General features: G+C 46.4%; 1 protein-coding gene across 1 annotated transcript in view; it reads right to left on the bottom strand.

Annotated features, from left to right (window-relative positions):
• Positions 1 to 4,051: 4,051 nt before the first annotated feature.
• LOC145360692 (sorbitol dehydrogenase-like) overlaps positions 4,052 to 23,015 on the bottom strand; it is a 29,744-nt gene continuing 10,780 nt past the window's right edge. Inside the window, exons 4-7 of the mRNA XM_080216052.1 lie at positions 20,664 to 20,729; positions 16,770 to 16,948; positions 8,980 to 9,101; positions 4,052 to 4,338 (exon numbers count right to left, since the gene is read on the bottom strand). Coding sequence (XP_080072178.1) covers positions 4,095 to 4,338; positions 8,980 to 9,101; positions 16,770 to 16,948; positions 20,664 to 20,729 — 611 coding nt within the window. The 3' untranslated portion in view covers positions 4,052 to 4,094. The remainder of the gene's footprint in view (positions 4,339 to 8,979; positions 9,102 to 16,769; positions 16,949 to 20,663; positions 20,730 to 23,015) is intronic.

The raw sequence follows: 23,015 nt of genomic DNA, 5'->3' as shown, positions 1-23,015 counted from the left end.
AGCAGTGCTAACCACTGTGTCGCCATGCCATTGTGAGCAATCAGCACGTACCTTACTTCATTTGCCTTTGCTTTACGTGCGAATCACTTCAGGAGCACCAATAAAAAAAACACTCACAGATGGAAACCAGTGGAATGTGGCAACCCTGTGTACGGGCAACGGTTAACACAATGTCTTGTGGGGCCGCACTCAGAACCCAGATGGGCCGCATGTGGTGCCCAGGCCACAGGCTGCCCACCGCTGACACAGAGGCTGTTTAGACCAAGAGAATATTGCACACCGGGCTATGGAACTGGAGGCTTCAATGGCTCAACAAATGGGTCATTTTTCAGTGCGTAACAATTGCCAGGACGCAGTACACTTGATGTGATGTCAAGGACCAAACTCCTTTTACACTGTCACAACGGAACTGAATTCCATATTGGACAAACTTCCCCTTTGCCTATCCATTCCCTTGTGACCCATCACTTCTCTGACCAATCAACTTCCCCAAGTTTGATCACATTGCGCCCTTCCCAGTACGGAGGCTGAAAGGAGATGGATTTGGAGAGTGTTGTCACCAAAAGGGTTGAAAAAGTAAAGAAACGTCTTTGTTTCTTCACGGTTGAAAATCTACAAGTAGAATATTCCAATTCAGTCAGAGCACTGAACAAATATTTACACTTGGGACTCAAAGCGTGACACACTTGACATGTTGGATCAAGTTTCGGTCTACTCTGCTTAGAAAAAGCAAGGCAATTTAAGGAACATTTTGACCAAGTTTAGAGAATTGGGCTGTGAGGCAAAAGGTATGATACCCAGGTGGCATGGTGGCACAGTGATTAGCACTGCTGCCTTACAGTGCTAGGGATCCCAGGTTCGATTCTAGCCTCGAGTCACTGTCTGTGTGGAGTTTGCACATTCTCTCCATGTCTGCGTGGGTTTCTTCCGGACGCTCCAGTTTCCTCCCACATTCCAAAGATGTGCGGGTCAGGTGGATTGGTCATGCTAAATTCCTGCTGGGGTTGGGTTGTTAGATTATGTTTAAGAGGGAGTGGTCCTCGTGGCTAAGGAGTATGGAGAGAAAGTGGGAGTGGAAGTGCATGATCATATTGAACGGTGGTGCAGATTTGAAGGGCCAAATGGCCTACTCCTGCATCGATTTTCTATCTATCTGTGGGCCACATTTAGCAGTCGGCCATTCTGAAAGAGAAAAGCGGGATCAAGCACCAGCACTAGGTAAGATTTCCTTTTCTGTTCTTCGACCTGCACACACATTAATGTTTCATTATTCTGGGGTGTGGGTTTTGCTGGATAGGCTGGAATTTGCCAAACCCTTGGCTTCTGCCCAAAATTCAAAAGAAAAAGAGAAAATGTGACATCTGTATAGAGAGAATAGAGGCAACATTTCAAGACTACTTTTGAAAGCCTTGTTCGAATTTGTCTCTATTACATCCTGACCACATCCTGCGTAAAAAAAAATTTTCCACATGTTGATTCTCTTACCAATGACTTTAAAGGGTTGTCCATTGCTTTTGGATCTCTCTGACACCAATAGGACCAATTTCTCCATTCCATGGGACGGCACGGTGGCACAGCAGATAGCACAGCGCCAGGGACTCGGGTTCGATCCTGGCCTCAGGTGACTGCCTGTGAGCAGTTTGCACTTTCTCCCCGTGTCTGTGTGGGTTTCCTCCAGTTTCCGTCCACTGGACAAAGATATATGGGTTAGGTTGATTGGCCGTGCTAAATTTGTCCTAGTGTCGGGGGATTGGCAGGGTAAATGTGTGGGGTTAGGGGGATAGGGCTTGATTGGGATTGTGGTCAATGATGAGTTGAATGAACTCCTTGTGCACTGTTGGTTCTTAATCTGTCCAAACCTCTCATTAGCTCTCAGCAAATGTATTTATAATTTACTGTTAGAATCTGCCTAATGAAGAAGCTATGATAATTTTTTACAAGTTTCACAGGTCCTGAATACTTTGTGGGAGGCACGGTGGTTGGCACTGCTGTCTCACAGTGCCAGGGACCCAGGTTCGATCCCCAGCTTGGGTCACTGTCTGTAAACTTTGAATGTTAGTCCCATGTCTGCATGGGTTTCCTCCCACAGTCTGAAAGACGTGCTGGTTAGGGTGCACTGGCCGTGCTAAATTCTCCCTCAGTGTACCCGAACAGGTGCTGGAGTGTGGCAACTAAGGGATTTTCACAGTAAGTTCATTGTAGTGTTCACTTGTGGTTAATAAATAAACTTTACTGCAGTGTTAATGTGTGCCTACTTGTGACACTATTTTTATTTTCATTCATTCATGGGACATGGGTGTCACTGGCTGCTAGCATTTATTGCCCATCCCTAATTGCCCTTGGGGAGGGGCAGTTGAAAGTCAACCACATTGCTGTGGGTCTGGAGTCACATGTAGGCCAGACAGGGTAAGGACAGCAGATTTCCTTCCCTAATGGACATTAATGAACCAGATGGATTTTTCTGCCAATTGACAGTGGTTTCATGGTCATCAGTAGATTACTTCCAGATTTTTATTGAACTCAAGTTCTTTCATCTGCCGTGATGGGGTTTGAACCCGGGTCCCCGGAACATTAGCTGAGTTCCTGGATTAATAGTTTAGTGATAATACCACTAGGCCTTCCCTAATGATTAAAATAATAATATTACTTTGTATTTGAGTTTCTGGATTAATTCTGAAAGTTGTACAAGATATTGGTAAGGCCACACTTGGAATACCGTGTACAGTTCTGGTCACCCAATTATAGAAAGGATATTATTAAACTAGAAAGAGTGCAGAAAAGATTTACTAGGATGCTACAGGGACTTGATGGTTTGAGTTATAAGGAGAGGCTGGGTAGACTGAGATTTCTTTCTCTGGAGCGTAGGAGGCTTAGAGGTGATCTTATAGAGGCCTATAAAATAGTGAGGGGCATAGATCAGCTAGATAGTCAACATCTTTTCCCCAAAGGTAGGGGAATCTAAAACTCGAGGGCATTCATTTAGGGTGAGAGGGAAGAGATACAAAAAGGGGCAACTTTTTCACACAGAGGGTGGTGAGTGTCTGGAACGAGCTGCCGGAGGCCGTAGTAGAGGCGGGTACAATTTAGTCTTTTAAAAAACATTTAGACAGTTACATGGGTAAGATGGGTATAGAGGGATATGGGCCAAATATAGACAATTGGGGTTAGCTTAGTCGATGGTTAGCACTGCTGCTTCACAGCTCCAGGGACCTGGTTTGATTCCCCGCTTGAGTCACTGTCTGTGTGGAGTGTGCACATTCTCCTCGTGTCTGCGTGGGTTTCCTCCGGGTGCTCCGGTTTCCTCCCACAGTCCAAAGATGTGCGGGTTAGGTTGACTGGCCATGGTAAAATTACCCCTTAGTGTTCTGAAATGTGTAGGCTAGAGGGATTAGTGGGTAAATATATAGGGATGTGGGGGTAGAGAATGGGTGGGATTGTGGTCGGTGCAGACTTGATGGGCCAAATGGCCTCCTTCTGCACTGTAGGGTTTCTATGACTAAAAAAAAAGGGCGGCATAGACAAATTGGGCTGAATGGCCTGTTTCCAGGCTGTAAACCTCTCTTTTCCCCAAAGGTAGGGGAGTCTAAAACTCGAGGGTATAGGTTTAAGGTGAGAGGGGAGAGATACAAAAAGGGGCAATTTTTTCACAGAGGGTGGTGAGTGTCTAGAACGAGCTGCCAGAGGTCGTAGTAGGGGCAGGTACAACTCTGTCTTTTAAAAAAACGTTTAGACAGTTACACGGGTGAAGAGGGCCAAATGTGGGCAATTGGGGCTGGCTTAGTTGATTAACAAAGAGGGACGGCATGGACAAGTTGGGCTGAAGGGCCTGTTTCCATGCTGTAAACCTCTATGACTCAAATAGTCTACGATAATGCCACCAGGCCCCCCTCCCCTCCTAGTAAATAAAACACCAAATATTGTATTTTTGTGGCAAAGCGGGAGGGGAACCCAGCGGAAGAGGGTGGCATCATTTGGAGAAGCAGTAACCTCGCCATACAATTATAGTCGGTACACAGTGTTTATTGGAGGAAGTCAATTCGCTGGGTGACATTACTTTTACAGCGGTAAAAACTGTAATTGCGCAAACCAAACTATCAGAAGAAGCTGTGCTGGGGACACTGCCTGGTCTGGCATTGTGACTGCTGTTGGCCGCATTGTTGCTGTGGGCACAGAGATGGGCACTGCTGCTGCGCTTCACAGTTCAGAAGCACTTTGATTCCTGCACCTTTCTTGACGCACTCAAAGGCTTCCTGGCCCTGCTCCAGTGGCATACGGTGTGTGATCAGAGGTTTGACGTCTACCTTCTTGGAAGCCATCAGGGCAATTGCGGTGTGCCACCTGGAAGAGCAAGAGGGAAAGAGTTAAAACAACGGGGGGGGGGGGGCGGGGGGGGAGGTGGTGGTCACCTTTACAGTACTGCACGAACGGAGGCCATTCAGCCCTCATACCTGTGCCAACTCTCTGCAACTCTACTGCTCTCACTGACCACCCCCCCCCACCCCACCCCGCACTCCCCACATCCTACACTTTGGTGCACTTAATGATTTTGCGTTTCTCTTAATTGGTTCATCCATGGAAATGTGGCTGAGCCAGCATATTTTTTTTGTCCATCCTTAACTGCCCTCCAATTCAGAAGGCATTTCAGAGTCAGCCACACTGTTTTGGGTCTGGAGTCACATATAGGCCAGGCCAGCTAAGGGTTGGCAGATTTCACAGAATCCCTACAGTGCAGAAGGAGGCCACTCGGCCCATCGAGTCTGCACCGGCAACAAACCCACCCAGGCCCTACCCCGTAACCCCATGTATTTACTCTGTTAGCCTCCTTCCCCCCCCCGCCCCACCACCACCACCCGATGCTAAGGGGCAATTTGGCACAGCCAATCCACCTAACCCACACATCTCTGGACTGCGGGGAAGAAACCAGAGCAGCTGGAGGAAACCCACGCAGACATGGAGAGGATGTGTAAATGGCCGAAGCAACAACAGTAATTTGCAATCATACAATGCCCGAGTGTTACCAACTGGAATTTAACCTTAGGGCAGTTGACTTACACAGGTAAGTTTTGAGGAGTGTTGTAAATGAGGATCAGGAGGGGGTCTAGGAGAGAAAAGTGGGGCCAAGGGCAGCTGAAGATACAGCCAAGGGTGGTACGGTAGGGTGAGGACAGGAACATAGGAATTAGGAGCTAGAAGTTGGCAAATTCAGTTGTTTGAACCTGCTCCGCCACTCAATCAGATCTCTCTCTGGTCTCAAATCCACCTCCCCACCTGTTCCCCCATATCCCTTTAACCCCTTTTTTATTAGAAATATATTTATTTCCTTCTTGGAACCATTCAATGATTCAGACTCCACCGTACTATGGGGCAGTGAGTTCCACAAACTCACCCCCCCCGCGAGAAGTAGCTCCTCCTCGTCTCAGGTTTAAATCTACCGCCTCTTAACTCTCCTGGCCAATGCAAAGCCCCTTCTTTTTGAGGCAGCACAGTGGCATAGTGGTTAGCGCTGCTGCCTCATAGCGCCAGGGACCCGGGTTCGATTCCCAGCTTGGGTCATTGTGCAAACTCCACACAGACATTCTCCCCATGTCTGCGTTTCCTCCGGGTGCTCCAGTTTCATCCCACAGTCCAAAGATGTGCAGGTTAGGTGGATTGGCTGTGCTAAATTGCCCCTTAGTGTCAGGGGAACTAACTAGGGTAAATGCATGGGGTTATGGGATTATGATCCCAGAACCCCATGCATTGGGGTGGGATCATGCATGGGGGGGTGGGTCCCCATGCATTGGGCCCCGTGGGATTGTGGTGGGTGCAGGCTCGATGGGCCAAATGGCCTCTTCTGCACTGTAGGGATTCTATGATTCTATCCCTGAGACCTCTAATTTGAGATTTGTCCGCTTCGCACGTGGAGAGAGAGAAATCTAGGCACTGTCCCCCCCGCTCCTCCATGCCTGCAAACCTCCGGGTTAGCCAGTCTCATGGTGAAGTTGCAAAAATGGGTCTCCAATTTCCTTTTACGTGCTGCATTCCACTTTGGAGAGAGGGGTGATTCCACTCGCTTTTACGTGCCCTCTCACATCCTGGGCTAGAGAGACGGTGGTTATACTGTCCAGATGCCCCTTAGGCCTCTGATCAGGGTCAAGATCATCTCTCAATCGTATCAGATGTTCCAAGTTGCCTACAGAGTGGCTTGAAGAACCTTTAAGCGTTATCTGTATCTTTAATATGAAAACTCATTCCTTCCATTCCACAGCTGATGCAAGTTTGCCTCGCAAAGTGGTCACCCTATCGTAGGAAGAATATTATTAAATTAAATAGAAAAGATTTACTAGGATGCTACCAGGACTTGATGGTTTGAGTTATAAGGAGAGGGTGGATAGACTGGGGACTTTTTTCTCTGCAGCGTAGGTAGGAGGCTTAGGGATGATCTTATAGAGATCTATAAAATAATGAGGGACACAGTTCAGCTAGATAGTCAGCTTTTTCCCCAAAAGGTAGGAGAAATATCAGAGCAGCCTTCTTGTTGAAAGTCAATCCATGGAACGTGACTGGCCCAGTTGGGGTACTCCGGATGAGCACTCAGGCCCTGCGTGGATCAGCTGGCGGGAGTGTTCACAGACATCTGTAACCTCTCTTGACACCAATCTGAGGTCCTTAGCTGTTTCAAGAAGATGACCATCATCTGATACCAAAGAAAAGTCAGGCCATGTGCCTTAATGACTATCGGCCAGTGGCTCTGACACCCATCATTACGAAGGGCTTCGAAAGGTTAGTCATGGCACGAGTCAATTCCAGCTTCCTGGACTACCTGGATCCATTACAGTTCACCTACTGCCGCAACAGGTCCACAGCAGACGCCATCTCTCTGGTCCTGCACTCAACCCTGAGACATCTGGATTACAAAGACACCCATTTCAATCTCCTTTTTATTGACTACAGCTCGGTTTTCAACACCATTATTCCCACGAAACTCATCTCCAAACTCCGTGGCCTGGGCCTCGGCACCTCCCTCTGTGACTGGATCCTGAAATTACTAACTTACAGATTACAATCAGTAAGGATAGGCAACAACACCTCCTCCATGATCATCCTCAACACCGGTGCCCCACAAGGCTGTGTTCTCAGCCCTCTGCTATACTCCTTGTACACCAATGACTGTGCGGCCAAATTCTCCTCCAATTCGATGTTCAAGTTTGCTGATGACACCACTGTAATGGGTGGGATCTCAAACAATGATGAGACAGAGCACAGGAATGAGATAGAGAATCTGGTGAACTGGTGCAGCAACAATAATCTCTCCCTCAATGCCAACAAAACAAAGGAGATAGTCATCAACTTCAGGAAGTCTAGTGGAGAACATGTCCTTGTCTACATCAATGGGGACAAAGCAGAAATGGTCAAGACTTCAAGTTTTTAGGTGTCCAGATCACCAATAAGACCACAAGAAACTACAAAGTGTTGTGAACGTAGCCCAGTCCATCACGCAAACCAGCCTCCCATCCACTGACTCTGTCTACACTTCCCACAGCCTTGGCAAAGCAGCCAGCATAATTACGGACACCACGCACCCTGGACATTCTCTCTTCCACCTTTTCCGTCAGGAAAAAGATATAAAAGTCTGAAGACAACTGACTCAAGAACAGCTTCTTCCCTGCTGCTGTCAGACTTTTGAATGGACCTACCTTGTATTAAGTTGATCTTTCTCTACGCCCTAGTTGTGACTGTCACACTACATTCTGCACCCTCTCCTTTCCTTCTCTATGAACAGTAAGCTTTGTCTGTATAGCACACAAGAAACAATACTTTCCACTGTATGTTAATACGTGCGATAATAATAAATCAAATCAAACTGATTGAAGCACTAGCAAGCGTTTCTCGGTTCTCTCAGCCTCTCACCGGGCTTACTTGAGGCTTGAAGTGTGTTGAGATCTCTTTAACAGTCGACTTTTTGAACCAAGCTTGGCTCAGCAGGTGCCTCAAAGGCGAAACTTGCAAGTTCAAAGCCCGCCCTGTGATTGTGAGCATATCATCCAGGATGCTTGGACAGGACAGGACAGGACAGGACAGATGGGGGTGCTGCACAGTCAGAGGTGCCAGAGGCGTACAACCATCGCAGACTTCCCTGCTAGCTCAAGTGGGCATTAAGAGATAGGTTTTGCAGTTTGGTTCCTGGCCACACTTACATAAAATTCACTTGGTGATATGTTCAATAACGACCACTGCATTCAGAGAATCTCTACAGCGCAGGAAGAGGCCATTCAGCCCATCGAGCTTGTACCAGCTCTCAGGCAGAACATCTTACCTAGGGCCACCCCTGCCCTATCCCCACAATCCCACAAAGGCTCGTCCAGACTTGTAACATTGGCTCTATTCTCTCCCCACAGATGCTGTCAGACCTGCTGACATTTTGCAGCATTTTCTATTTTTTGTTTCAGATTCCAGCATCAGCAGTATTTTGCTTTTACCCCACGTATTTACCCTGCTAATCCCCCTAACCTACACATCTTGGGACACGAAGGGGCAATCCAGCTTGGCCAATCCACCTGACCTGTTCATCTTCGGACTGTGGGAGGAAACTGGAGCACTCAGAAAACCCACGCAGACACGGGGAGAGTGCGCAAACTCCACACAATTACCCGAGGCCAGAATCGAACCCGGATCCCTGGTGCTGTGAGGCAGCAGTGCTAACCATTGTGCCACCATGCTGCCCCTTCATCATCACAACAAATGACTGCATTTCATCAGATACACTTTCACATCCAAGATATAAAAATTCAACATGGGAGAGAGAAAAAAACAAAAATCTGATGAAACATAGAATTAAATAAATTTGTTTGTGGCTGTTCCTGTGTGCAATAGAATAAAACAACATGTACTGTTGTTCCAATAACCCCCCAAAAACAACACGTACTGTTGTTCCACTAGACCCTACATAGTTCAGGGTCAAACAAACTGGTAAAGCATAAACGGAATTTGACTGCTTACATGTTAGTGCATCTGTAGCTACCCCTGATGTCCACCTCTCGGACTGTCACATGTGTAACAGGAACATTTGATGTAGCCAGTCCCATGCCAACCAATACGACCACTCCACCAGGTTTAACAGCCTGTAAAAAAGCAAAACACAATAAGGTATCATAATGAGTGACATTCGTGCCAGACAGTGATCTTCGCCAATAAGAGACACTCTAACGACTGCCTCAAGGTTCAATGGCATTACCATCTCCGAGTCCCCAACTGTCAACATCCGTGGGGTTACCATCGACCAGAACCTCAACTGGACTCACCATATAAACAGTGGCTACAAGACCAGGTCAGAGGTTAGGAATACTGCGGACAGTAACTCATCTCTTGACTTGCCCCAAAGCTTGTCCACAACCATCTACAAGACACGAGTCAGGAGTGTGATGGAATTCTCCCCATTTGCCTGGATGGGTGCAGCTCCAACAACACTCAAGAAGCTTGACATCATCCAGGACAAAGCAGCCCACTTGATTGGCACCACATCTACAAGCATCCAATCCCTCCACCGCTGACGCTCAGTAGCAGCAGTGTGTACTATCTACAAGATGCACTGCAGCAATTCACCAAAGATCCTTAGACAGCACCTTCCAAAACCCACAACCACTTCCACCTAGAAGGACAAGGGCAGCAGATACATGGAAACGCCACCACCTGCAAGTTCCCCTCCAAGCCACTCACCATCCTGACTTGGAAATATCGGCCGTTCCTTCGCAGTCACTGGGACAAAAGTCCTGGAATTCCCTCCCTAATGGCATTGTGGGTCAATCCACAGCATGTGGACTGCAGTGATTCAAGAAGGCAGCTCATCACCACCTTCTCAAGGGGCAACTAGGGATGGGCAATAAATGCTGGCTTAGCTAGTGGCGCCCATGTCCCACGAATAAATAATAAAAGGGGCTAAGTTGTTCTAACAGCAAAAGTCTATGAAATATATTGGGCTGGAATTTACATTTCCCCATTGAGGAGGGACGTGGAAGAGGGGGTGGGGAGGTGTGCGGAATTACAGTGCAACATAAAATCCAGCCCATAATATTTAAGCTGCCTGTTCTGATCTTATACATTCTCCAAAGTAATGCCTCAGAGTTCATTTGCCAACCAATCAGCATTAACTTCCCATGCAGTATAAATTGTTGTTCCTTTTCCAATTGCTTTTCTAGTGAATCTGTCCTGATGAGCTCAAGACAAAAAAACTTTGACAACAGCTGTCTTTTTCAGCAATATCTTTCAATTCGTTCACAGGATGTGGTGGGGAGGCATTCGCAAGGTTAACATTTATTCCGCATCTTTATTTGTCCCTTGGAAGATAGCTGTAAGCCACTTTCACCAACACAAAGTCAGAGTTAGGAGTCAACCAACCCACATTGCTATTGGTCATAGAATCCCGACAGTGTAGAAACAGGCTGCTCGGCCCATCGAGCCTGCACCAACAACAGTCCCACTCAGGCCCTATATTCCTGTAACCCCACGTATTTACCTGATAGTGTCAGGGGGACTGAGGGGCAATGTAGTATGGGCAATCAACCTAACCAGCACATCTTCAGACTGGGGGAGGAAACCCACACAGACACGGGGAGAATGTGCAAACTCCACACAGATAATAACCCAAGGCTGGAACTGAACCCAAGTCCCAAGCACTGTGAGGCAGCAGTGCTAACCAGTGTGCTAACCATGCTACTCTGGAGTCACATGTAGGCCAGACCAGGTAAGGAGGCAGATTTCCTTCCCTAAAGGGACATTAGTGAACCAGATGGGTTTTTACACCAATTGGAATGGTTTCATGGTCATTGTTAGACCTTTAATTCCAAAATTTTATTTAGAATCGTAGAATCCCTTTAGTGTAAAAGGTCATTCAGTCTATCAAGTCTACAGCGACTCTCCAACAGAGCATCCCACCCAAGACTCTGTAACCCCATGCATTAACCCCACAAACACCCCTAACCTACACATCTTGGAACACCAATGGGCAATTTAGCATGGTCAATCCACCTAATGTACACATCTAGAATAGTTTAAGTTAGAGGGTCATTAGATTCGTTCCACTGGTCGGCGCAACATCGAGGGCCGAAGGGCCTGTACTGCGCTGTAATGTTCTATTTTCTATCTTTGGACACTAAGGGGCAATTTAGCATGGCCAATCCACCTAACCTGCACATCTTTGGATTAATTCAAATTTCACCATGTGCTACGGTGGGATTTGAACCCTGGTTGCCAGAGCATTACCCTGGGCTACTAGTCCAGTGGCCAAACAGGCGATCTAAAATGGCAATTTATAAAGCACTCTGGGACAAATGGGTAAGAACTAAAACGACAGACTGCAGTTTAAAGACAGAGATATACAGGCTGCAAACCAGATGAGTGAATAAACAGGATATGAGTCATATCCAGGATGAAAGGGACTTTCTGGTCAAACTGGGTTTACCAGACATAGGAGTGCCGTAACCCCTTATTTGGGAGGGAGATGTGTATTCTATGTGTCCCCAACACCTGCAGACCTGGCTGTTGGGGACACACCCAGAGATCGGTGTGGCAGCACCTGATTGGACTCTTATTGATCAGGATGATCAAGTCCTGATCGATTGATTAGCAATGGCTAAAAGGGGTGCAAAACCCAACGGGGTATAAAGGGTGCTGCACAACGAAGGATCTCTCTGACCCTATGAACGAGCTACAACGATGGTGACCATCGCCAGTGACGACCAGCACAAGGAAAGCCACCACACCCCAGAAGGAAGGAAGAGCAGAGTGCCAGACCAGATCAGAGGACCGGAGTACGCAGAGGGGCGACCGAGACCAATGCACAGGTAAAGGCCAGTATCTGCTTGGGTACCTGCCAGTCACACAAAGTTAAATCAATCTTGCATTGGACTTTAACTTTAGTATTTTCCGTAAGATAACTTATCGTGTGGGTGGGAGATTATCGATTGTGTGTCTTAAATAAATATTGGTTGTACTAACAAGATGTCTACTTGCGGTTATTTGTCCACCGTATATAAGGATTAAAAGAGATAGTGCGGCAGCCACAAGTGACAATATCACTGTGCCACTGCCTTGCCCTGGTAGACACCCACCTGGCATTCGCACATTGCTTCAACTGAGATTAAGAGAAGTCTTAAAACTAAAACTGTTTAATTCACTCAAACCCGTTAAATGTTAGTTCAGGATTGCAAATCAATTTTCATGGAATTGTAGAACCCCTATAGTACAAAAGGAGGCCTTGGGCCCATCGAGTCTGTAATGGGGACAATCCCACCCAGGCCCCATCTCCATAACGCCGCACATTTACCCTACTATTCTCCCTGATACGAGGGGCAATTTGGCATGGCCAATCAGCCTAACCCGCACATCTTTTGGATCTTGGGAGGAAACCGGAGCACCCAGAGGAAATCCACGCAGGCATGGGGAGAACATGCAAACTCCGCACAGACAGTGACCCAAGCCAGGAATTGAACCCGGGTCCCTGGCGCTGTGAGGCAGCAATGCTAACCACCGTACCATCCACAAAGAGGATTATAAAGAGGTTTGGACTGCCGAACTGTCTAAAAAGGAAGTAGAAGACTTTTCTAAAATGTGAATACTCCTTAGCAAGGGAAGAATATCATTCTCAACCTAATCTTATTTGATCGTGTAAGAAAGACTGCCACATGTAACAGCCTTGACTGAACCTTTAAGGCTAACTGTAGTAGCAACAATGATATAGGCACCACTTGATAGGGCCTCAGCTGGAGTTACCTTGTCCCAATTCTGGGCACCAAGCTTTGGAAAGGATGCCAGGGGATGGAGTAGGTACAGAAGAGATTGATTAGGTTGGTTCCAGGGCTGGTGGACTTCTGTTCTGTGGGAAATCTGGGAACGTTCCTCTGAGGACCAATGGGTTAAGGGGAAAACTTTCTAATAGAGCATTCAAAATGAGGAGGTGGTTTGATGGAGTACATTTTTTACTGGCAAGTGGGTGGGGCACCATCAGGACGCAAATTACAGGCAAGAACATTCTGCGGTTGAGGCAATCACTACATAATGGAATGTGATTTGGAAATGCGTTAACTCAAAGAATGGTGGAAGCAGATTCAATTTTAACTTTCAATGGCTGATTAGTGGAGGGTATGTTTCTATCTACATCAATACAGGTGAAGTACAAATCTTCATCCCCACTGATCCAGATAGAGAATATGAAGTGAGCTTTAGGTTTTTAGGTGTCCAGATCACCAACAACCTGTCCTGGTCCCTCTACGCCAACACTATCATTAAGGAAGCCCACCAACACCTCTACTTTCTCAAGAGGCTAAGGGAATTCAGCATGTCCACTACAACTCTCTCCAACTTCTACAGATGCACCATAGAAAAGCATTCATTCTGGTTGTACCATAGCTTAGTATGGTTTCCTGCTCTGTCCAAGACCACAAGAAACTACGAAAGGTCGTGAATGTAGCCCAATCCATCACACAAACCAGCCTCCCACCCTACCTACACTTCCCATTGCCTTGGAAAAGCAGCCAGCATAATCAAGGACTCCATGCACCCTGGACATACCTCTCTTCCTTTGGGAAGAGGATACAAAACTCTGAGGTCACATATCAACCGACTCAAGAACAGCTTCTTCCCTGCCGCCATCAGACTTTTGAATGGATTTACCTTGCATTAAGTTGATCTTTCTTTACACCCTAGCTATGACTGTAACACTACATTCTGCACTCTCTCCTTTCCTTCTCTATGCACGGTAAGTAGTCTCACAGCACCAGGTTAAAGTCCAATGAGTTTATTTGATAGCACGAGCTTTTGGAGCATTACCCCTTCATCAGTGAGTGAAGACTTTGGTTCACAAGCAAGGCAGATATAGATACAAACTCAATTACAAGAAAATGATTGGGATGCGAATCTTTACAGGTAATCAAGTCTTAAAGGTACAGACAATGTGTGGAGAGAGGGTTAAGCACAGGTTAAAGAGATGTGTATTGTCTCCAGCCAGGACAGTTAGTGAGATTTTGCAAGCCCAGGCAAATTATGGGGGTTACAGATAGTGTGACATGAACCTAAGATCCCGGTTGAGGCTGTCCTCATGTGTGCGGAACTTGGCTATCAGTCTCTGCTCAGCAACTTTGCGTTGACGTGTGTCATGAAGGCCGCCTTGGAGAATGCTTACTTGAAGATCAGAGGCTGAATGCCCTTGACTGCTGAAGTGTCCCCCAACAGGAAGACAGCGCTCCTGCCTAGTGATTATCGTGTGGTGTTCATTCATCCGTTGTCGTAATGTCTGCATGGTCTCGCCAATATACCATTCCTCATGCTTTCCTGCAGCGTATCAGGTAGACAATATTGGCCAAGTCACAAGAGTATGTACCGTCTACCTGGTGGATGGTGTTCTCACATAAGATGATGGCAACCATGTTGATGATCTGGCATGTTTTGCAGAGGTTGCCGTGGTGGGGTTGTGTGGTGTTGTGGTCACTGTTCTCCTGAAGACTGGGTAGTTTGCTGTGTACAATGTTTTGAGGTTGTGCGGTTGTTTGAAGGCAAGAAGTGGGGGTGTGGGGATAGCCCTGGCGAAATGTTTGTCTTCATCAATGACATGTTGAAGGCTCCAGAGATGTCTTGGCTTCTCCGCTCAAGGGGAGTACTGGACGATGAAGGGTACTCTGTCCACCGTGTCCCGTGTTTGTCTTCTGAGGAGGTCAGTGCGGATTTTCGCTGTGACGCATCAGAGCTGTTGATCGATGAGTTCAGCACCATATCCTGTTCTTATGAGGGCGTCTTTCAGCGTCTGGAGGTGTCTGTCACGATCCTCCTCATCTGAGCAAATCCTGTGTATACGGAGGGCTTGTCTGTAGGGGGTGGCTTCTTTAACATGTTTAGGGTGGAAGCTGGAGAAGTGGAGCGTTGTGAGGTTATCTGTGGGCTTGCGGTACAGTGAGGTGCTGAGGTGACCGTCCTTAATGGAGATGTGTGTGTGCCCAAGAATGCAACCGATTCCAGAGATGTAGCCTGGATTGGGTGGCGTGCCTTATGAGGATAGGTTGAGAGAGCTCGGTCTTTTCTCCTTGGAGAGACGAAGGATGAGGAGTGACCCGACAGGGGTGTATAAGATGTTGCGAGGTATTGATCGAGTGGATTCTCAGAGGCTTTTTCCCAGAGCTGAAATGGCTGCCACAAGGGGACACAGGTTTAGGGTGCTGGGGAGTAGGTACAGAGGAGATGTCAGGGGTAAGTTTTTCACTCAGAGGGTGGTGGGTGTGTGGAATCGGCAGTGGTGATGGAGATGGATTTGATAGGGTCTTTTAAGAGACTTTTAGTTAAGAACATGGAACTTAGTAATAAAATAGAGGGTTATAGGTAAGACTAGTAGGTAGGGACATGTTCGGTGCAACTTGTAGGCCAAAGGGCCTGTTTGTGCTGTAGTTTTTCTATGTTTCTAGCAGTCCATGGTAAGTCTGATGGTGGAATAGAACTTGTTAATGTCATCATATAAAATTGTTTCAGTGATTGTTCACCATGAGTCCAAAGGAAGAAAGTGTCATCAATTTGTATCTGGTGTGTAGCATCGGTTGAAGATTCTGTGCGGTGAAGAGGTCTTGTTCAAACATTTGCATGAAAATGTTGGCATATTGAGGTGTGAATTTGGTCCCCATGGCTGATCCATGAGTCTGGGTGAAGAATTGGTGGTTGAAGGTGAAGGTGTTGTGTCCAGGATGAAGCAAATGAGATGTAGAATCGTGTCAGGAGATTGGTAGTAGTCAGCATTGAGTACTGATGTATGGTATCCCTATGAATGGTATGCTTTGTCTGTGTAGTGTGCAAGAGACAATACTTCTCACTTTATACTAATACATGTAACAATAATAAATCAAATCAAACCAAATATCGGCAAGGAAGGAATATGCAGGGCCTTGGGAAAGAGAGACTGGGATTAATTGAATAGTTCCTTTTAAGAATCAGCATCCCAAGATATAAAAATCACAAATGCCCACCTCTCCTCCCTGCCCTTGCATTCCTGTTTAATCACTACTGCAAAGGGTGGACTTTGCGTGTGCCTACATTAAGCACCCACTTGATGTTTACTTGGGATATTCTGGGCACGATCTTACCTGCTGCTCATGCCATGCTCCCGCTGCAGTGAGGCTGGAGAACTTGGCGACCTGCCAAATCTCCCTTCATTGCAGTGGGATGGGGAAAATCCCACCGGCATAAACAGCACTAAGATTCCGGCTTCGATGTTTAACTGGGTTGGTTTCACCCCCACAAGAATGAAGACATATTTCCACAGCAGCAGAAAGCTAGCACTGGTCCATTGGTGGAAATTTGCATTTGAAGAATCTTCCCGCAGCCCCCCCCCCATTGACCGATGTTACGAAATATTCAACCTCCGCACTTAAACCAAGGAAGTGACCCTTCCTGGAACACCTTTGGAAACCCTGTTCCACCCATGATGTGGAGATGCTGGCATTGGACTGAGGTGGACACAGGAAGGAGTCTCACAACACCAAGTTGAGGAGCAGTGCTCCAAAAGCTCATGATATACCTGTTGGACTTTACTCTGGTGTTGTGAGACTTCTTGCTGTTCCATCCAAACAGAAAATCTCCCTGTCTAATCTCTAGCTTTAGAAACATAGAAAGAAGGCCACTCAGCCCTTCAAAGCTGCACCACCATTCAACATTACCCCTTGATCCCTTTAGCTACAAGGTTGCGTTGATAAATATTAAACAGATAAGACTTTATTTTATAAATCAAAGGGTTTTTTGCTGTAAAGTCCTGTACTTACGTAGACACCAGCTTGGATACAGGTATCGGACGAAGTGCATTCTAGGCATATGTCTGGCATGGCACAGAGAGAGTTCTTCACTTTCTGGGCTAGTTCCATAGGACAAGTGCATTTGTCGACCTTCAGGACAACAGTGGCCCCCAAGCATTTTGCTTTCTCCAGTCGATCCTGACACAAATCTGAAAAGAAAATGCAACAGGATTAAAAAGCAATGCAACAGGTTTCCAACAACTCTGGCCTCTTCTCCGCCCCACCCACCAACCTCACCCAACCAACCACACCATTGTTGGCTCTCACCTTGAACCTGCGCCCCCTTGTAATTACACCCTGGGAAAAAGCCTCCGACTACCAACCTTGTCTATATCCCTCATAATTTTGTAGACCTCTCTCAGGTCTCCTGTCTTTCCAGCGAAAACAATCTTAGTTTACTCAACCTCTCCTCATTGCCAACACCCTCGAGACCAGGCAACATCCTGATGAACCTTCTTTGCACTTTCTCTCTCCAAAGCTTCCACATCCCTCTGGGAAAGTGGCAACCAGAACACTACGCAGTACTCCAAATGCCGCCAAACCAGGGTTTTATACAGCTGCAACATGATTTGCCAACTCTTATACTCAGTGCCCCGGCCGATGAAGGCAAGCATGCCGTATGCCTTCTTAATCGCCTTGGCCACTTTGAAGGGACTGCGGATCTGCACACCCACCCTCAAATCGATCTGTAACCTTCACAAGAAAGAGCAGAAGGTTTTTTTTTAAATGTTAGTTAGGGCATCACGACCAGCACAGGCTTGGAGATTGAAGAGCCTTGTCCCTATGTTGTATTTTTGTTTGTTCTTGACGACAAATCAAGCTGCCAATTTGGATAGGAATCCAATTCCAAAGATCGAGGACATCTATGCGAATCTAGCAAAAGGCCAAATGTACACAAAAACATGACATGATCCATGCGTATCAACAACTGGAGCGGGATGAAGACTCAAGAAAATTTGGAAGGATTGATACTCAGGTTTGTATCAGTCCCCCCAACTACCTTCTGGTGGGTCTTCAGCGTGTGTTATTTTTCAGTGCACATTGGGAATAGCTTGCAATAAGCTTTCCAAAGTAGCGGTGTATCTATATTTTGGTCACCGGAGCTTCCATAGAATCCTTACACTACAAAAGGAGGCCATTCAGCCCATCGAGTCTGTACCAACCACATCCCAACCAGTCCCTATCCCCGTAACCCTGCATATTTATCTTGCTAATCTCCCTGACACTAGGGTCAATCAACCTAATCCATGCATCTTTGGACTGTGGGAGGAAACTGCGCGCCAGCAGGAAACCCATGGAGACATGGGGAGAATATGCAGACTCCACACAGACAGTGACCCAAGCCAGGAATGGAACCCAGGTCCCTGGTGCTGAGGCAGCAGTGCTAACCACCGTGCCACCTAAGAAGGTTGTTTGGCAATCCTTGAAGAGGTACTTTAAAGATTCAAAAATGCAGGAGTGCAACTTGACAGAAGTGCACTCTCCAGGCCCACGAGGTCAACTATCTTGGATTCAAAGTCGGCACTCAGGGCTTACACCTTAAGGGCGGCACAGTGGTTAGCATTGCTGTTCACAGCACCAGGACCCAGGTTTGAAAGTGATCCAGGGAGCCAGGTTTGATTCCAGCTTTGGGTCACTTTCTGTGCAGAGTCGGTATGTTCTCCCCATGTCTGCGTGGGCTTTTCAGTGTGCTCCAGTTTCCTCCTACACTCCAAAGATGTGTGGGTTAGGTGGATTGGCCATGCTAAATTGACCCTAGTGCCGGGGGGATTGGCAGGGTAAATATGTGAGGTTATGGGAATAGGGCCTGGGTTGGATTGTAGTCGGTGATGAGTCGATGGGCTGAATGGCCTCCTTCTACACTGTAGGGGCGTCACTTCTTGATCATCATCGATTACGAGCCACTTTTGGGTCTATTTCGCGAGGAAGTGCCATTCCTCCCATCACATCAGCCAACAGTGGTTCTTTACTCCTGGCAGCATGACCCACGTGGCCCTGCACAGACCAGGCAGCCAAATCTCTTACGCAGATACTTTGGGTTGCCTCGCCCCGTCTCAAAGCAGGCCACCACCTCCGCTACCACAAGACACTGTGATAGCTGAGTCACCTTCAATATCATCTAAACAAGTTGGGGATTGGACTTAGACAGATGCAGTTCTGTCCAAAACAAAGCAAATGGATCACACTTTGATAAGATATAAACTGTTTCAGTTCCACAAAGACAAACTGATCTGATTTATTATTGTTACATGTACTGGTTCAGAGTGAAAAGTATTGTTTCTTGCACAATACACAAAGCATACCATGGGGGAGAAGTAAAGGAGAGGGTGCAGAATGTAGTGTTACGGTCATAGCTAGGGTGCAGAGAAAGATCAACTTAAATGGTAGGACCATTCAAAAGTCTGATGGCAGCAGGGAAGACGCTGTTCTCGAGTTGGTTGGTATATGTTTTCAGACTTTTGTATCTTTTTCCCGATGGAAGAAGGTGAAAGAGAGAATGTCAGGGGTCCTTGATCATGCCGGCTGCTTTTCCCGAGGCAGTGGGAAGTGTAAACGGAGTCAGTGAGATGTGCTGTGAGGACGGAGGGTGGGGATCCAGAGTAATGGTTCCAGCAGTAGAAGCATTACAGCAGGAATTTCCCAGCGCTCAGATAGCCCAGGCCAAAATAAAGATGTTCCCCAGAGATTATATTTGGTGACCAGGCATTGAATAAGGATATTGAAAATCTATAGTCAGGCACGGTGATCATAACCAGTTGCAACAAGCCTTACATCTACTTTAGCTCAATTACACCCGTGGGAATGGCCTGGTCAATCTTGGGCATGGCTAAGTGTGGACTTTGCCAGGCTGCTATGTTTGATACACGCTCCAAGTGGCTCAATAACCATAAAATAAAATCAATAATGTCGTCGCCAACAGTCGAGAAATTTCAACAAACCTTCACTATGTGTGGGCCTGCCAGAAATCTCAGTCTCCGATATCTGGACTGCTTTTACAGGGGGAGAAACTTCGGAATTTTATGCATACTAACAGAATACGTGTGTGTATAATTCCCCACCACAGCTTCTTCCCTGCTGCCGTAGACTTTTGAATGGTCCTACCATACATTAAGTTGATCTTTCTCTACACCCTAGCTATGACTGTAACACTACATTCTGCACCCTCTCCTTTCCTTCTCTATGAATGGTGTGCTGTGTCTGTACAGCGCGCAAGGAACAACACTTTTCACTGTATCCCAATACATGTGATAATAATAAATCAAATCAAAAATCAGAATTCTGGGAGAAGGCTGTTCATAGAGTTCTGACCAAAGTGAAGAGAAGGAGCGTATGCTGAGGAGGTGAATGGACAATAAGGTTGCTTTGTGCACTTTTAGTTCCAATGCAGCTGAGACGGACGTGTGCCAATTGCTGGTGGCTCCTAGGTTAGAGTAAGAATCAATCGAGACTTGACCCCTCCCACTCCCCATTGAGACTTCCTGGGAGGAGAGCGGTGTCGACAGAAATGCCATCTGGAGAAAAATGGTTCCCTACCTGTAGGGTCTCCTACACATATTTTTGTTTCACTTCCTTCCCTCCCTCGAGTGTTGGCAGATATCCCAAAGAACCATCCTGGCTATTTTTCAGGATCTGTCTGGGGTGAGTAAAATAAAAATCACTGCTCCAAGGCGGGGTCGCCATCATTTATACTGCACAAGAGTGAGAAAGGTCATAAGTGGACAGGGTCACCAAACACCTTCCAAGACCAGTTGACCCCTTGTGAGGTCCAGTGGAAGAGAACACCGTTAAGCTGCACAAAGTAACCAAAGAAACGGCTGACACCTGGGTTCAGAATAGTTTAGAGAGATTCGGGTGAAGACTTACCACACACCACTGTCATAGTCACTCCAATGGCCTTGCAAACAAGTAGACACAATAGTCCGATTGGCCCTTAATGAATGAAAATGCAATAGGTTATTAAATCTAGCAATGATACCTACTGGAAACACTTGCCAAAGCTACACAGTGTACTTACACAGCATACATACAGTGTACTTACACAGCATACATACAGTGTACTTACACAGCATACATACAGTGTACTTACACAGCATACATACAGTGTACTTACACAGCATACATACAGTGTACTTACACAGCATACATACAGTGTACTTACACAGCATACATACAGTGTACTTACACAGCATACATACAGTGTACTTACACAGCATACATACAGTGTACTTACACAGCAGAGGTACCCAGTATGCACGTACAATAGAAATAGCCAGTATACATACACAACAGACATATCTAGCCTGTATATGTACATAATAGACACACTCAGCCAGTGTACATACACAATAGAAATACCCAGTATACCCAGCACATATACAGTATGCATACTTAATATACAGACACACACTGGCATACACAGGATACGCGCAATAAACATACACAGTAGAGATACACAATAAGCACATGTAACAGACATACACTGTACACATACATATTATACATACAAAGCAATTTTGCTGATAAATCCTGTGGATATTGTAATAGTGAATATTTCCTGAAACCACACAAGGGCAAATAATTATCCCCATTGTTACTTCTTTTCAAATAGCTTTAACAAGTCGATTTCTGCCTTATTCTATAGCGTTTGCACTGCAGTGGCAAAGGGTCAGACAGGCATCATGAGGTGTAACAAAAGCACCTGCAATGAGACTTCCCACTCTGAGTAGCTGGCCTGCGATCAGTGTTGACAGCAGAGGGAGTATAGATCCTGTGTCTCACAACTTCAAGCTGGGAGCCTCAATGCTCACAGATTAATATTAATCCACAGCTACATGCCAGCATCCTACATCTACTGATGTTGGGACAACTCCAACCTTGAGAAATCCAGAAACACTGCAGTGCGTACGTAATAGTAAAAGGGTCTGGCACATAAAAGGTTAATGCAGGGCTGAGTACAATACCAGTCACACAGTAATGTAGAAGAATGTATGACCCACATCTCAGGGTCACAGTCTAGTGTTGGACAGAGCTGTGCGTACAAGTAAGCATGGAGACAGCTCTTCACTTGAACCTTTTACTGAATAAATTTACATAGTTCTGGTCATTAATAAAGATCTAAAAAATAACCTAGTTAGAACTATAAAGACTCCAAAGTATCCAACACCCTACAACATGGTGGCAGGGGATGGAAAAATGTAGAACCTTGCAAAAAAATACAAGGAGAAACTAAAATCCGAAACAGAAATATGAAGAAGCAGTCTGACCTAGAAAAGCTCAGGAAGCAGATGCAGAGTGCAACACTGCCAGGAAAAGCTCCAAAGAAAGTCTTGGAAGCTTAAGGTAGAAATTTAAAGCTCCTTACTCCAGACAAAGTCGCCATGGGACCATTTCAAAGTCCAGCTTCAATGAGTGTAGAATCAGCAGGGGTGAGCTAAAACTTTGAAGTTCCAGGATACAGCAAGACCCGAGAAAGCTTCAAATAGCTCAGTGGTGGGAAATGGCTGTTTATAAACTCCATCACAAAATCAGATTCTCGAGTTGGCGCTTAGACGTGTGGCATCCCGGGCTCACTCTGGATAATTTGGAAGAATCGCGGTTAAAGAATCAGTTTCAAAGACTGGGCAAAGATCAGGGTTTGATGCTTATGTGTTGGGGCCGAGGGTCCTGTTTGTTTCCATACTGTATATCCCTGTGACTAGATGAAGGGACCATAATTTTAAAGCCACTTAGCAGTTCAGAATAGGAATATTTTTATAAAGTTTATTTTTTATTAGTATCACAGGTAGGTTTACATTAGCACTGCAATGAAGTTACTGTGAAAAACCCCCTAGTTGCCACACTCCGGTGCCTGTTCAGATACACTGAGGGAGAATTTAGCATGTGCCTAACCAGCGCGTCTTTTGGACTGTGGGAGAGAACCGGAGCAGCCACGGAGGAAACCCACGCAGACATGGGGAGAATGTGCAGACTGTGACCCAAGCCAGGAATCGAACTTGGGTCCCTGGTGCTGTGAGGCAGCAGCGCTAACTACTGCGCCACCGCGTCACCCCTAAATGTGGTCCAATGGCTAGATGCTGACAATAACCTGTCAGCAAAGCTAGTCCCAGGGGCTGGATTAGTCGCTGTGTGTGTCTGTCAGAGTTCTTCAATCTGATTCATTAAGTATTTGTTTGTTCGCCTTGTTGTTACAGGTCCCCAGCCCCTGTGAGATCACTG

The sequence above is a fragment of the Carcharhinus amblyrhynchos genome, chromosome 32, assembly GCF_965287045.1.
Source record: "Carcharhinus amblyrhynchos chromosome 32, sCarAmb.v2.hapA, whole genome shotgun sequence".
NCBI classification, from domain to species: domain Eukaryota; kingdom Metazoa; phylum Chordata; class Chondrichthyes; order Carcharhiniformes; family Carcharhinidae; genus Carcharhinus; species Carcharhinus amblyrhynchos.
Note: the sequence above shows the minus strand (reverse complement) of the source record. Positions and strands in the feature narration are given on the sequence as shown.